The 15,922-nt window shown below is 40.3% G+C and overlaps 1 protein-coding gene across 1 annotated transcript in view; it reads right to left on the bottom strand.

The window, feature by feature from the left end:
- HTR3B (5-hydroxytryptamine receptor 3B) overlaps positions 1-15,922 on the bottom strand; it is a 70,135-nt gene that overhangs the window by 6,456 nt on the left and 47,757 nt on the right. Inside the window, exons 5-8 of the mRNA XM_061203672.1 lie at positions 6,763-6,807; positions 6,333-6,442; positions 5,362-5,531; positions 4,691-4,848 (exon numbers count right to left, since the gene is read on the bottom strand). Coding sequence (XP_061059655.1) covers positions 4,691-4,848; positions 5,362-5,531; positions 6,333-6,442; positions 6,763-6,807 — 483 coding nt within the window. The remainder of the gene's footprint in view (positions 1-4,690; positions 4,849-5,361; positions 5,532-6,332; positions 6,443-6,762; positions 6,808-15,922) is intronic.

Here is a 15,922-nt window from a genome sequence, read left to right on the forward strand (position 1 = left end):
ATGCCACAGACTGGACTGGAATATTACTGCTTATCTTTAGTTGTGTGTCACCCTCATATAGGATTAGGCACAGAGTTTCTGGAGTCAAGTCCAGGCTCCACCATTCACCCTATAACCTTGGTTAAGATACTTAACTTCTCTGCACCCCAATTCAAACACTTGTAAAAACGTGGACCCTTAGAGTCCCCACCTCATAGAGATGTGAGGATTCCAGTATGACCTCTTAAAACAGTGCCTGATTTGGAGTCAGTGCTTGGTTTTGCGGTTACTGTTATCATGTCTCCGTGGGCGGATTTTGAGGCCCGTGATAGGAACCAAGAGTCTTGTTTTATTCATGCTTGTGTCCTCAGTGCTCAGCATTGAGCTTGGTGCATGATAAGAACACAAAAGGTGTTCATTGAGCTGTATTAGAATCTGTTAATGACGCTTCTTTTAGCCCCAGTGGGGTGGGAGAGTGGAGTGAGCCCAAAGGGGGGCTCTCATCTTAAGGTCAGTGTTCGGAGGGCTACCTCTCTGCAGGTCATGTCAGGCAGTAACCCCTGTATGCCAGGGGACGGTATGTCACCAGCTCAGTGAGACACCACTCTCTGCAGAACTGCCCCTACCTAGAGCCCATCATTTCTAATGGACTAAAGGAGCTGGTGCCTTTAAATTCCACAGAAAGGGAAGAAAAAGCACTTTGGCTTCAGTCCGTGTTCTCCATTAGACACCCTTCAGGTGTTAGCAATATTATGCCACAATTTCATTATCCATTAAAGCCAGGTAATAATAAGTACACAAAGGTATTTGGAGCCTATTGATGTTAATGAAAGAGATCAATCTAATTCAGAATGTGTATGTGGAGAGCTCCTTGGAGATGGAATAGGCCCCAAGGTTAGCCTCTAATTGCCTCCTTGATGGTAGACCTCACCAGTACTCAATTTTGCATGACCATCTTTATGACATAGTTGGAATTTTGACGCCCAGACTCACGCTTCATACAGAAGCCCATTTTCCTCCTCTCCCAAGCCCCTCCCAACATTCCCAATTCAGAAAGAATGGGAAAGTTGCGGCCATTTAAGTAAGATCCTTGCACAAGAGTGAGAGTTTCTTGGATCTAGACCATGGGTCGGGTTGGATTAGCAGAAAGTCCATGATTCCAGAGTTACTTGAGTGACCCTGGAAGGGTTTCTAGGGGCCTAAATTCTCTCTCTCTCTCTCGCTCTCTCTCTCTCTCTCTCTCTCTCTATATATATATATCTGTGTGTGTGTGTGTCTCTCTCTCCTCTCTTTCTCTCTCTCTCTGGAGTGACCTAATAGAGCTTAGAAGGATCTTCTATCAAGTTTATGAGCTGCATTCAATGGATATCTCAACAAAATTAATCTACCCTACTCTAGAAAGGAAAATTACATCTGAAAATGAGGGTAAACAAGGCGCCTTTCTTTCCCAGATGCCCCTCTGCATTTTTCTAGGAGTCCCCTGTGGGCCTCCCAATTCTGGCCACATGAGCATTTAGGCAGTGAGAGGACATCTGTGGTCGGGCTCACTTTAGTTCCCACAACGGTCCACCCTTTTCTATCCAACATGAGTTCTCAAATTTTATTTCTACTGCCTCTCATTTCTACCCTCATTCTTTAAAAAACAAAAAAGAAACAAAACACTACCATATAGAAATCAAATGTTCACCCTGCTGTTTCTGGGAACCAGCACCTCTGACAATGTATTGGAGGAAACCTCCCCTCCCATGGCTGCTGGATCGGGTGCCAGGCTGCATACAGACATCCTCGTAGGCAGAAGTGCCTGTGCTCTGGGCCCCCTGTGGAATGCAGCCTGACTCCAAAGTGTCAGCGGTGCCCTCTGATCAACAATACATGTCCTGGAGCTGCAGACAGGATTGCACGTTAGCCGGAACTAACGGGGCACCCGGAGCATTTGGTTCAGTATCAATGGCAGCATGTACATCAGGCCCAGGCTGATGACGTATTTAGAATAGATCTTTGTTTCTCCTGCCTGCCCCACCCATTCCCTACCCTCTGCTGGGTAGCCTGGACTTGGACACAGGAGGTGATTAGATTGAGAGGGAGCTGGCCCTTTGCTGTCAGGACCCTGGCAGGCCCAATGTTGGCATGGAACCGGGCTCTGAATTTCACATTATTGGCTAAAGGTCGTTGAAGGACACCAGGGTGACTTGATTGCTAAATTCAGAGTAGGATGTCTGGCACGGAGTAGGAGAACATGAGCCGACACGGTGCATATGGTGGGAATGGGGAGTCAGGGAGGCTAAAAGAGGTCGAGGGGGAAAAAGAACTGAACTGGAGAGTCATTCAATCTACTTTGTCTTCCAAAGTTGCAGGAATGCTCCTGAGTCGCTCCCTGCCTTACCAAACACGATCTGTGGCTCTTCTCAGGATTCTTTCCCTACTCTGTTCCCGAGGGCCAGGGTGGAAGGCAGCCTGCTAGATAACCAACCTTAACCCCCAGGGCAAAGGTCCCCAGGCAGAAGTTCCAAGAGCATGAAATCGAATTGATGTCCCCTCCAGCCCCCCTCAATGTAAACACTGAATGGAGAAGAAGTGTGGCAGTGAAGACAACAAAGGAATGGGACCTTGGTCCCTGAGATCCAGGGAGGAGATCGTCTCCACCCTTTAACAATCTTTTACGCCTCTGTTCATCATATTTAACATGGAGCTAGGACATAGAAAACCTCTTGCCAGGACTTCCCTGGTGGCTCAGCGGTTAAGAATCTGCCTGCCAATGCAGGAGACACGGGTTTGAGCCCTGGTCCGGGAAGATCCCACATGCTGCAGAGCAACTAAGCCCGCACACAAGCCACAACTACTGAGCCCACGTGCCACAACTACTGAAGCCCGCACGCCTAGAACCCGTGCTCCGCAACAAGAGAAGCCACCGCAATGAGAAGCCCACGTGTAGCAACGAAGAGTAGCTAGCCCCCACTCGCCGCAACTAGAGAAAAGCCTGTACGCAGCAATGAAGACCCAACACAGCCAAAAATAAACGAACAAATAAATAAATAAAGTAAAAAAAGAAAATCTCTTGCCACTGTTGAGAAGACAATTAATATTTAGGGTAAAGGGTGACATGTAACTACAAATAATGCCTGCTCTATGGAGAGAGTTCATTTGTGCGCGTGGGAGCACACACTCCTGTTTACCTGTCCCGTCTCCCATCTTTGTTTGTCTCCTCCGTGCAGTGTAGGTAATGGTGTGTGCAGCGTTCTCCGGAGTGCTTGATAGGTGACTGTGTTCCACCTTGCACGTGCTACTCCCTCACATTTCCCTTTAATGCTCTCCATTATTCGGGCTGCATCAATAATGTTTGTGGGCTGATATCTTTAAAATTAATGAGGTGTTTACTCTTAGCCAAGAAACTCATTGAAATTAAAAAAGCTTTCTTTTCCCCTTCCCTTTCTCTTGGTAAAAAAGTGGACAAACAAGCCACAATGCAAGCTTTGATAAAAACCAAGCAGAATAGGCAAGAATCCAAGCCCTACCGCAAGGAAGGTACGAATTGGGATTAGCTGGTACCCGGCGTTATAGATTAGTCAGGTTCAAATCACTGCTGTGTCTAAGGGGCCTTGATTTAACAAGAGCTTTGCTAGAAAGCTGCATACCACACCTTTTAACCAATGGAGGACTTCTGTGCCCTCAATAATCGCTTATTTCATCACCACCACTCCACTTAGCATATGATTATCCATTGTACCAATAGCACCTTAGTCTAGTCTGACTTTTCCTTCTTATTCAAAAGGTTTGTTTCCAGGAGACTTCATCTGTGTGAATTCATCTGTGCAATCCTGACCTGTCTGTAGTCTCTACTTTTCAATCAGACTACCTGGCGTGAAAGACCCTCCCACTGCCCCCAGCTCCCACCACCAGCTGACTCTGTGCAGAAAAGCAGGGCTGAATACTAATGACAAGTCTGCTGGCTGCAGAAACTTGCTGCAGACCACATGTCAGGATGTTTTGCCAGGAGGGAAGGAAGAACGGTGCCCCTGGACTGCAAGGTAACAGGCTTCACTGTCCTGCTCCCAACTGCCCCCCAGGTGTCTGCTGGACAAATTTCCCCAGGAACAGTGCAGCCAAGGGCATTCCCGGTGGCACATCTGAGAAGTCTGGGTTCTTATCACGTCGTTCTAGAGTAGTTGTTCTCTCTGATCCGGAAACCACCAGTGGTCTCTGTGGATCCTGCAGGTGATTTGTTAGCTAATCCCTCAAGATACTCAAGTTAATAATATGATAATTTTATGCATTTGTGTCTGGGATTAATTAATAATTTACTCAATTGCAAACAGGACATTAATGTTGAAGAGACACTCTTCTCCCAATTTTTTGTTGCTGTTGTTTGTGGGGTTTTTTTTTCTCTCTCTCTCTCAGTAGCAATTAAAAGTGAGGCTGTTATATGTATTGAAAGGCTTGAAGATTCCTGCTGTAGTGGCTGGTTCAGGTCTCTGCCTGAAAACCATTCTCTTTATATTCACATATGGAATAGCTACAGCAGGAGTCCAGGATCTGTGGCTGAATCTCTGGTCTCTGAAATGCCAAAATGCAAGTGGATGTTGGAACCACTGGAATCACCTGTACTTAGGTGATAACGAATGAGAAGATGCAGGAGAGAGACTCCTCAGCCCGATAGAGAAGGTGAAAGACTGCAGAGAAGTGGGCAACAGGGACAGGAAGGGGGAGGACCTACATTAAACTGAATCTGTGCAAAGTTTCCAGCGCTGCTCTGCAGGATGTTGTATGTTGAGGACACAGAAAGAAGTTCCCACTCACTGTCATTCAAAAATGCTTTTTGGTCATGTGTAATGTCTTCTCTGCTTCTCAGGAAGGCCAGGTCTACATCTTCCACTGAAAACAACAGAAACAGTTGACTTCCCATGGAGAGAGGCACCAATATTAACCCACTTTTCCAACTCGCAATTCAAATCCTTCCTTTTTACTCCTGTCCCCACATGGACAGTCTTATGGAGATGGGGTTCAATATATCATTTTGAATTAGGGGTAGGGATGGGGGATAAAAACTTTCTGGTCATGAAAAAAAGCAGCTATGAACTGAGGGTTTGTACTCCATTGTCTATAGTATGAGACTTCTATAACGTTCTCAATGGCAGTAGAAGCCTAATATTGTATTTTCAAACCAACAGCAGCAAAGGGCAATATCTCTGGGCACAATACTGTACTTAGTCTGAATTACAGCAGGAGCCAAATAACTGCAAGAAGAGATTTAGATTTATAAAAAGTCAATTATGTGCAAGAATAAAATAGACCTGAGGGACAGCATAATATAATAATTTCACCTGTGTGTGCCAACCCAGCACAAGTGTGTTTGCCCACTAGCAGGTTACACCTCTTATGGCTTACCTGTGTGCAGAATGCTATTGAAGGTTAGGCTGCAATTCTGGATATCGAATGGAAAAGCGTATGTGTCTAAACTGCATGCAGAGACAAGTTGGATGGGCTTAGAGTGCTTAACGGTCCCAGATGAGTTCACGTAAACATAGGGAAGATCAGGTGATCTTTCAATATCCACACTATATGAAACACAAAAGATCTTTGTTACAGAAAGGGCTTTAGTCATTCCAATACATAAACAGAACTGATTATGAGATGATAGTGACCGTAACACCCAAGACTAGCCTAGAAGTGCAAAGACAGAATCACACTTTACATGAGATACCCACCCTGGCAAAGGTGGGTTCAGCAATGACAGCCTTGTAAGTCAACTCACTTGCTAATGTTAAAACACAGACATAGGACTTCCCTGGTGGCGCAGCGGTTAAGAATCCGCCTGCCAATGCAGGGCACACGGGTTCAAGCCCTGGTCCGTGAAGATCCCACATGCCGCGGAGCAACTAAGCCCGTGAGCCACAACAACTGAGCCTGCGTGCCACAACTACGGAAGCCCACGCGCCTAGAGCCCATGCTCTGCAACAAGAGAAGCCACTGCAATGAGAGAAGCTCGCACACCGCAACGAAGAGTAGCCCCCGCTCACCTCAACTAGAGAAAGCCCACGCGCAACAACAAAGACCCAATGCAGCCAAAAATAAAAAATATAAATAAATAAGTAAATTTATAAAACACACACACACACACACGCACACACGCACACACACACACAGACATAATCCATGAGTAACATTAAGCATTAGCAATCAAATCTGTATCTTAAATGATGTCAACTCATGGTACTTCTAACCTGAATACTCCCAACAGTATGCTCTTCTTCAAGTTGAGAAACAAAAAATAGTAACCATGACTTAAAGGAAGCAGCAACCGGCCTGAATATTCTAAGCAGCCTAAACCCCACAGAAACACACCCCAGCACACTTACAACTCATTTATGATGATATCAGGAGCCCAGACGGCACTTAGAGGTAGGGAGATCTCTCTAATCTCATCAAACATGCTGGAGTTCCAGGATAAAAACTCATCATCCCAAACCTGTAGCCAAAAAGGAAACATCACAAAGGGGCAATGTCAATCTCATCAAAGAACTGAAGAGGGATTCGGATGAATAACTCAATTGATCAGCCCGTTGGTTCTATCTGTCAGGGGAGAGGACTTTCCATTCAACTCCTAAAGAGGGTTGCCCCAACCAGAAACCACGGCCATGTATCTTACTCAGATTCTAATAAATCAGGTCTGCTGCAGACATAAAGAACTAGAAACACAAGATAGTATCTATTTCTTCGAATAATTACATCTTGCAACAGATCGAGTTCAGGAGTCCAGCATGCACGGAAGAAAACATAATCATTTACCTCACGATACCATACACTTGTCTTTAATTTTTGATTCTGTGCATCCTGCAAAGCAAAAAGAACATCCACACCAAATCTTAGAGTGTCAGTAAATCAAAGCCCAATTCAACAGTATGACAATTCAGAGGAAGAAAATCAAATCCAACGAAATAATGCTGATTTTAGAAACATTACCTTGACTCTTCAAGATCTGAGTATTCTTAGTTCTTATTTATTACATACACCTGTCGCTATGAGCTTTACTATATTATCTATGATAAAATGACACACTAACTGCACTTGACATCTTAAATGATTTGCTAATCTCTTTCCTACTCTAACTGTTACTCTGCCATTAATCAGACTAAAAGATGATATGTAGTCGTAGCCAATTTTGGACTAAAAAGATGAGACCATGCTTTTATTTGTAATCAAGATGTTATTCATAATCTTTCAATGAGTGTTATCTCAACTGCCATTGGCAGCCATTCCTGTTGTTACCTTATGCTTGGGTTTCTCTGCTTATAAAACAGACTGAATGAGCTTAATCCAAGTGAGGTATATTTTTGGTGATATAAATAGATGTGGCTTCCCATGTGTGCAATGAGTCAGTGATTTAAAAAAAAAGATCTCCCCAAACAAACAAAAAAACCCACTTTACTAATTTTTTTTCATATTGAATCTAGTAAAAACATGCTAAAATGATTATGTTCTTAGGGATTAAAAGAAAAGGAATATCTCATACCATATACAAGCATTAACTCAGAATGGATCATAAACCAAAATGTAAGAGCTAAAACTATAAAACTCTTAGAACAAAACATAGGAGTAAACTTCATGACTTTGAATTAGGCAATAATTTCTTAGATATGACACCACAAACACAAGCAGCAGAAGAAAAAGTAAATGGGACTTCATCAAAATTTAAAACTTTTGTGTTTGAAAGGACATCATCAGGAAGTCAAATGACAACCCACAGTATGGGAGAAAATATTTGCAAATCATATACCTAGTAAGGGGCTTGTATCCAGAATATATAAAGAACTCTTACAACTCAACAATAAAAAGATAAATAACCCAGTTTAAAAATGAGCATCAAAGGACACAGTCAACAGAGTGAGAAGGCAACTCATGGAATGGAAGAAAACATTTGTGGATCCTATACCTGATAAAGGGTTATTATCCTGAATATTAAAGAACTTCTACAACTCAAAACAAAACCAATATCCTTATTTAAGAGTGGACAAAAGACTTGAATACACATTTGTCCAAAGTAGATATACAAATGGTCAATAAATACATGAAAATATGCTCAACATCACAGCTATGGACCAAACTGTGTTCTTCCAAAATTCATATGTGACTGTATTTGGAGATAAGACTTTTAGGAGATAATTAAGGTTAAATGAGGTCAAAAGGGTGGGGCTCTCATCCAATAGGATTGGTGACCTCAGAAAGAGAGGAAGAGAGAATGATCTCTCTTTCTCCTCCCTGTGAGGACACAGTGAGAAGGCAGCCATCTGCAAGCCAGGAGGAGAGCTCTAACTAGGAACCAAATTGGCTGGAACTTTTTGATCTTGAACTGCCCAGCCTCCAGAACTGTGAGAAATAAATTTCTGTTGTTTAAGCCACCCAGTCTATGGTATTTGTTACGGCAGTCGGAGCTGGCTGATATAATCTCTAATCATTAGGGAAATATAAACCAAAACCACAATGAAATACCATTTCACTCTCATTAGGATGGCTACTATTTTTTTAAAAAGCAGAAAATAAGTGTTGGTGAGGATAATTGGAATTCTTGTGCACTATTGTTGGGAATGTAAAATGGTGCAGCTGCTATGGAAAACAGTATGGCAGTTCCTAAAAACTTAAAAATAGAATTACTACATGGCCCAACAATTCCTCTCCTCGGCATTTACCCAAAAGAATTGAAAGCAGGGACTTGGACAGATATTTGTACATCCATGTTCATTATTCACAATAGCCAAGGGGTGGAAGCAACCCAAGTGTCCCTCAGTGGATGAATGGATGAACAAAATGTGGTATATATATGCAATGTAATATTATTCAGTCTTTAAAAGGAAGGAAATTCTGACACATGCTACAACATGGATGAACCTTGAAGACATTATGCAAAGTCACAAATAAGCCAGTCACAAAAGGACAAATATTTTATGATTCCACTATATACAGTCTAAGTACCTAGACTAGTCAAATTCATAGAGACAGAAAGTAGAATGATGGTTACCAGGGGCTGGGGAATGGGAAATGGGGAGCTGGTGTTTAATAGGTGCAGGGTTTCAGTTTTGGAAGATGAAGAGTTCTGGAGATGGACAGTGGTGATGTTTGTACAAAATGAGCATGTACTTAATGCCATTGAACTGTACACTTAAAAAAGGTTAAGATGGAAATTTTATATTATGTGTAGTTTACCACAAGCAAAATTAATAATTTTAAAATAAGCAAAGGACTTGAGTAGATATTTCTCCAAAGGAGATATATAAATGTGGCCAATTAACACTTGAAAAGATGCTCGACATCATTAGTTATTAGGGAAATGCAAATCAAAACCACAATGAGATACCACTTCACCCCACTAGGACAGATAAAATTAAAAAGACAGAAAATAAGTATTGGGAAAATGTAGAAAAATTAGAGCCCCCCTACATTGCCAGTGGGATTATAAAATGGTGCAGCCACTTTGCAAAACAGTATGGTAGTTCCTCAGAATGTTAAACATACAGTTACCATAAGACCTAGCAACGGCACTCCTAAGTGAATAACCAAGACTCTTGAAAACAGAAGTACACACACACACACACACAGTGTGTACAGGAAAAAAAGCAAACTTGTACAGGACTGTTCATAGCAGCCAAAAAGTAGAAATAACCCAATGTCCATCAACTGATGAATGGATAAACAAAATGTGGTACATATCCATTCAATAGAACATTTTCCAGCACTAAAAAGTAGCAAGTTCATACATGCTACAACATGGATGAAACTTGAAGACATTATGCTAAATGAAAGAATTCAATCACAAGAGGCCATTTATTGTATGATACCATTTATATGAAATGTCTGGAATAGGCAAATCTATAGAGATAAAAGGTAGATTAGTGGGACTTCCCTGGTAGTCCAGTGGTTAAGACTTCACCTTCCAATGCAGGGGGTGAAGGTCTGATCCCTGGTTGGGGAGCTAAGATCCCACATGCCTTGCAGCCAAAAAAAAAAAAAAACCCCAAAACATAGAACAGAAGCAATATTGTGACAAATTCAATGAAGACTTTTTAAAAAATGGTCCACATCAAAAGAAAACTTAAAAAAAAAAGTAGATTAGTGTTTGCCTAGGGCCGGTGGGGTTGGGGTGCAGGATGTGGCTGCTAATGGTATGAAATCTTTGGAAGTGATGAAATGCTCTGAAATTAGATAGTGGTGATGGTTGCACAGCTCTGTGAATATACTGCAACCACTGAATTATATACTTGAAATGGATGAGTTTTGTGGTTGTGTTATATCTCAAAAGAATTGCCATTTAAAAAATGTATTAATAAAGAAAAAGAAAATCATTATTTTTTGGCCACGCTGTGCGGCATGTGGGATTTTATTTCCCTGACTGGGGATAGAACCCGTGCCCCCAGTAGTGGAATCGCAGAGGCTTAACCATTGGACCGCCAGGGAAGTCCCAGGAAACCATTTTTGAAGATGTTTCAGGGAATGTATAAGTAAGAAGGCTGGGACAAACTACTGATGAAACCATTCCTTTCCAATTGCATCCTTCAAAGAGAATAAGAGGCATGGAAAATCCAAGATGAAAACATGTGAAATAAAATGTGTAAAACACTTCCTTACTGATTTTGGTTCAAAGCTAAGGAGTCATTTAAATAACATTTGTATTTCTGTAATATTAAGTATAATACCAATTTCAGTAAAATAATAGAGTTGGGGAGTTATGGCATGAAAGCAAATAACAGCTCCATTTTCCTCCCCAGAACAAAGTATATTAAATTAATTATCCAGTCAGTTATCCAATCACATCAAAAATATATAATCTTTGTGCATAGGGTCAAGACAACCACTCTCTTCAATCCAGGTTGGGTTGGGGGTAGGGAGGAGCCATTGATATTTACTTCTTGCGGGGGGTGCACCTGGAATTGTGTAGTACTCAGACTATACAGGTGTACACAGGATGGCATCATTTGAAAGAGAAACAATAAACTTCTAAAATTAAAGTTCCCCCTTTTTGCAATCAAAAAAGCAAGTTGCTATTGAATAAACATTTCTAGGTACCTTGAGAAAAAAGGGTGGTTCAGCAAAGGTTAGACTGAGTGAACTTGTTCTGCAGATTTTTATGAACTTCAAATAGATACTTGAGAAAGGCAGGTTTTAAAATGGTATACAGTTGTCCCTCAGTATCCATGGGGGATTGGCTCCAGAACCCCCTCAGATACCAAAATCTATAGATGCTCAAGACCCTTATGCATAAAATGGAGAAGTATTTGCATATAACCTACACACATCCTCCAGTATACTTTAAGTCATCTCTAGATTACTCATAATACCCAACACAATGAAATGCTACGTAAATAGTTGTTGATGCATGACAAATTCAAGTTTTGCTTTTTGGAACTTTCTGGAATTTTTAAAAATAAATTTATTTATTTTATTTATTTATTTTTGGCTGCCTTGGGTCTTCGTTGCTGCATGCGGGCTTTCTCTAGTTGCAGAGAGCAGGGGCTACTCTTCGTTGTGGTGCGCAGGCTTCTCATTGCGGTGGCTTCTCTTGTTGCGGACCGCAGGCTCTAGGCACGTGGGCTTCAGTAGCTGTGGCACATGGGCTCAGTAGTTGCGGTACATGGGCTTAGTTGCTCCGCAGCATGTGGGATCTTCCCGGACCAGGGATCGAACCCTTGTCCACTGCATTGGCAGGCGAATTCTTAACCACTGCACCACCAGGGAAGTCTCTGGAATTTTTTAAAAATATATTTTTGAGGCACAGTTGGTTCAATCTGCAAATGCAAAACTCATGGATATGGAGGACTGACTGTACAAAATGAAAACACTGAATTCACAAGTATTTCCCCAAGAAACAGCTTGGAGGAGGTACAGAGGGGACTCCCAGCCAAGATTGGCTCTGAGGGGCTCAGGGCAGTTAAAAAAAGACTTCTAGTGAGAGCCCAAGATTGGGTGACACCACTTTCTTCCAAGTTTTACTGGCTGAGAGAGCCTGAAATAGATCATATCTCACCCACTAACACACAAAAGGCACAGTTCTAGGCTTAGCTGCAATCAAAGAGGGTCCCCCCTTAACAGGGGAAAAAGTCCAAAATGTTGTTTCTATTACTGAGAAATATAGCTTTTAGCTACTCTTTCATAACAAATATACTTTTACATCTATGAAATGTCCCAACCAGTTTATCACTGTCATGCCAAGTTGTGAATATAATTCGTTGACTCAGTCATGTGGCTGGGGAGGAAGGTCTCTACGTCTTAATGTTTCATTTTCACTGTCATTTTATCTAGTTGGTTCTTATTAACTGCCATGTTGATGCCTTCACTTGTTTTTCTCTTCCTGCCAAGCACTTTGTCATGTTACACGTAACAATAGTGTTAAGAATTTTTTTCCTAATATCTTATGGGGATGTCTGGGAGGATTTGTCATTCAGCCCTAAAGAACACAATGTCAAAAAGAAGTTTGAGGCTAAAACTGAAGTCTTCTTTTTGTCAAGGGAAACAAGTTTCTCAATGCCAGCTGGTGAACATAATTGGTTCTCTGGTGGCATTATTCACAGCTTTTCCCTCTGTGCATCTCTTTCTTTTTTTTTTTTTCTTTAGATGCCTTCCATCTTGCTTGTTAAAAGCAAAGGATATTTCAGAGAATTGGAATTCATTAGTCTTCCTAACAGAGGGAGTCTATTTAGATCTAAATTGGTGGTTAGCAAATATACAGATAATTCCCGCACATTCTTATTTATCTTTCCCAGTTCCAAAGACTATAGAAACAGATGCCTCAACGTCTGGCTGGGAGGCTCTAGTCAGTGGACTGGAATACAAAGGAATCTTGGATTCAGAATTGACAAAACTCAATAGAAACAAATGGAAACTCTTCCCTGTTAGTAGATTATCTCTATAATCAGATTTCCCTAAGGTACACATAATACCCAGAAATTCTAAGACAAGACTGTAGTCTTTCATGTAAACAAAACAGGAGGCAAAACATAACGGAAGGGAGGTGCACTGATGAAAGCTGGGCTGAAAGCTCTTCACTCCAAACAAAAGTTGCCAGCAGTTCAGCTGCTGGTAGATGCATCCAACAAGTTATCTATTCACATTGGGAGTGTCCTTGTCTGAGCAGAATTTGTGAGCAATTTTTATCAAGTCCTTCAAACCAGCCCTGCCTCTGGAACGAACTTTAGGAGCAGCCCACCTGAATGTAATAGAGACATTTGCAAAGTATATTAGACTAAGTCGTTCATAAAGACAACCCTAGAATTGTACTCACATATCTTAATTAATTGGTTAGACAAATATCTACCCAGTAGCTTTGAAGTAAGATATACTATGCTGCATATTGTGGGAAATAGGACCATGAGTTAGAAAATCCTTCCCTCAAGTAGCTATTAGTGTATGTGACATTTTAACAATTAACTATGGGCATTAAGAAATATACATACTTCGTTGGATTCAAAAGAGGGAGACATTGCTGTCAGTTTGGAGAATTGAGGAAAATTTCTCTTAGGAGCTGAGATTTGAGGACTATAATATTTGATAGATGGCAAATGAAGAGGAAAACACATTCAGTGGAGGAAATAGCAGAATTAACAGCATATAGGCAGGAAACAAGAAGTTCAGGTTCATTGTAGCATTGAGTACATGTAGAAGATAAAGGTAAGACAGTAGATAGGAATAAAACTAGAGGGATGGAATATAAGATTTTCCCATATTTCTGAAGGCAAGTTTTCCATATCCAATAAAATATGTCTAACATATTCTTGTAAAAAATTAGTATACTTCACAACAGTGGAGAAAAGCATATCTTTGAAAAAATAATGGTGTTCTCCTTACCCACCATAAGGGATATAATTTTATTTTCTTTTATTGGGGTAGGAAGAAAGAGTTAGATTAAAATTTTCAATTTGATACAGTTGTTCCAAGGGAATTAGTAATATAAAGACTTTACTCCTTTTCTTTATCTCCAAATAAGCCTCTAAAGGAAAGCCTGAGCAATTCTACTTCACCTTCATCAATATGAAGTCAGAAAGTAGAAGAATGAGGAGAGACCTAGAAACCTGTCTTCAGCTCTTAACTCAAGGCTGATTCTATCTCTTCCCTGGAGTTTCATATAACATGGTTCATATCGTGTCTTTATTCAAATCATGCTTTTCCCATTGGACAATGTCCGATAAACAATATAGACATAATAACCCACTGACAACTAAATAGCAAGGACTAATATCTCTTAAGTAAGTGAAGATGCAGCCCCAGAAAATTGTCTCCAAAATTCTAGTTCAACATCCAAATAGAAAAGAGATTTAAAGGAGTTTTCTATTGGAGCTTTGTGTAAGACTAGGTCTTTTGGAGAGTAAGGGTGGGCGTTTTCTGGCATTTAATTAAACAGTATTTTCTAGGATCTTAGATATAGTACTTTTACTAGTGTGAGTGGGAAAATAAAGCTGAGAAAAGTGAAATTGTGTGCTAAAAGGAGGATTTTTTGTGTTTCATTTAAATGTACCTGCTTATGGCCGCATAGCACAGGGAGATCAGCTCCGTGCTTTGTATCCACCTAGAGGGGTACGATAGGGAGGGTGGGAGGGAGACGCAAGAGGGAGGAGATATGGGGATGTATGTATATGTATAGCTGATTCACTTTGTTATACAGCAGAAACTAACACACCATTATAAAGCAATTATACTCCAATAAAGATGTTAAAAATAAATAAATAAATGTACCTGCTTATGAAGAAATAATGAGTAGGGGTTTATCTAAGCTCAAGGAAAATTATGCTAAAATAACTTCATTAGATAACAAATAATTTAAACCGTGTTATAACAGAAAATTTATACTTTCAGTTTTAAAGTATTTTTCATCAATTTCAATACCTGAGTCTCAGTCAAAAAATCAGAGTCTCTGATTCATAGTGCAGCACTAAGATATTAACATAGAGAAACACCTCCATTAAAATAAATTAAAGAGAAATTATTGGATTATTTTTTTAAAGTACATTAAAATAATAATATTGTATTGTAGGGCGTATTATGTATGTAAATGTAAGGGGAACAGGTAAATAGAATTTTACTGTTATAAGATTTGCACATTTTATATGAAGTGTAATAACATTAATTCTAAGTACATTGTATTAAGTTAATGATGGGTATGGAAATACCTAAAATAACATCTAAAAATAATACACAGAGGGACTGCAAAAAAGCTAATTTGATTTTAGAGGAACTAAAATCAAATATTAAAAAATATTTAATTTATCCAAAGTAAGGCAGGATAAGGGGAGCAGAAAACAGAAAACAGATGAGACAGCTAGAAAACAAATAGCAAGATGGTATTGGTAAATGGACAAAACACTTCCATTAAAATGCATAGATTGATGGGTTAAAATAGCAATACCCTGGAACACTACTCAGCAACAAAAAAGAGTGAACTATTGATACACACAACAACTTGGATGAACCTGAAGGGAATTACACTGAATGAAAGAAGCCAGCCTCAAAGGTAAGATACTACATGATTCCATTTATATAATATTCTTGAGATAACACAATTATAAAGATGGAGAAGGGATTTATTGGTTGCCAGGGGCTAAGGGTTAGAGGGGAGAAAGGATTGCGGCTATAAAGGAACAGTACCAGGGAGCCCTGTGGTGATGATTGTGTAGCTTGATGTGGTGGTAGTGGTGGTTACACAAAGCTACACATATGATAAAATTATAGAGAAACATACACACACATGCAAATGAGTATATGTAAAACTGGAGAAATCTGAATAAGCACCAAAGTCCATTTTCTAGTATTGATACTGTACTGTATTTTTGCAAGATGTTAACATTGGAGGGCATTAGGTGAAGGGTGCACAGAACCTCCCTATAAATTTATTAGCAACTTCCTGTAAATTTATAGTTATTTCAAAATAAAAAGTTTAACAAAATGAAAGACCAAACTACATGCTCTA

Source organism: Eubalaena glacialis, chromosome 10 (assembly GCF_028564815.1).
Source record: "Eubalaena glacialis isolate mEubGla1 chromosome 10, mEubGla1.1.hap2.+ XY, whole genome shotgun sequence".
In the NCBI taxonomy this organism is placed as follows: domain Eukaryota; kingdom Metazoa; phylum Chordata; class Mammalia; order Artiodactyla; family Balaenidae; genus Eubalaena; species Eubalaena glacialis.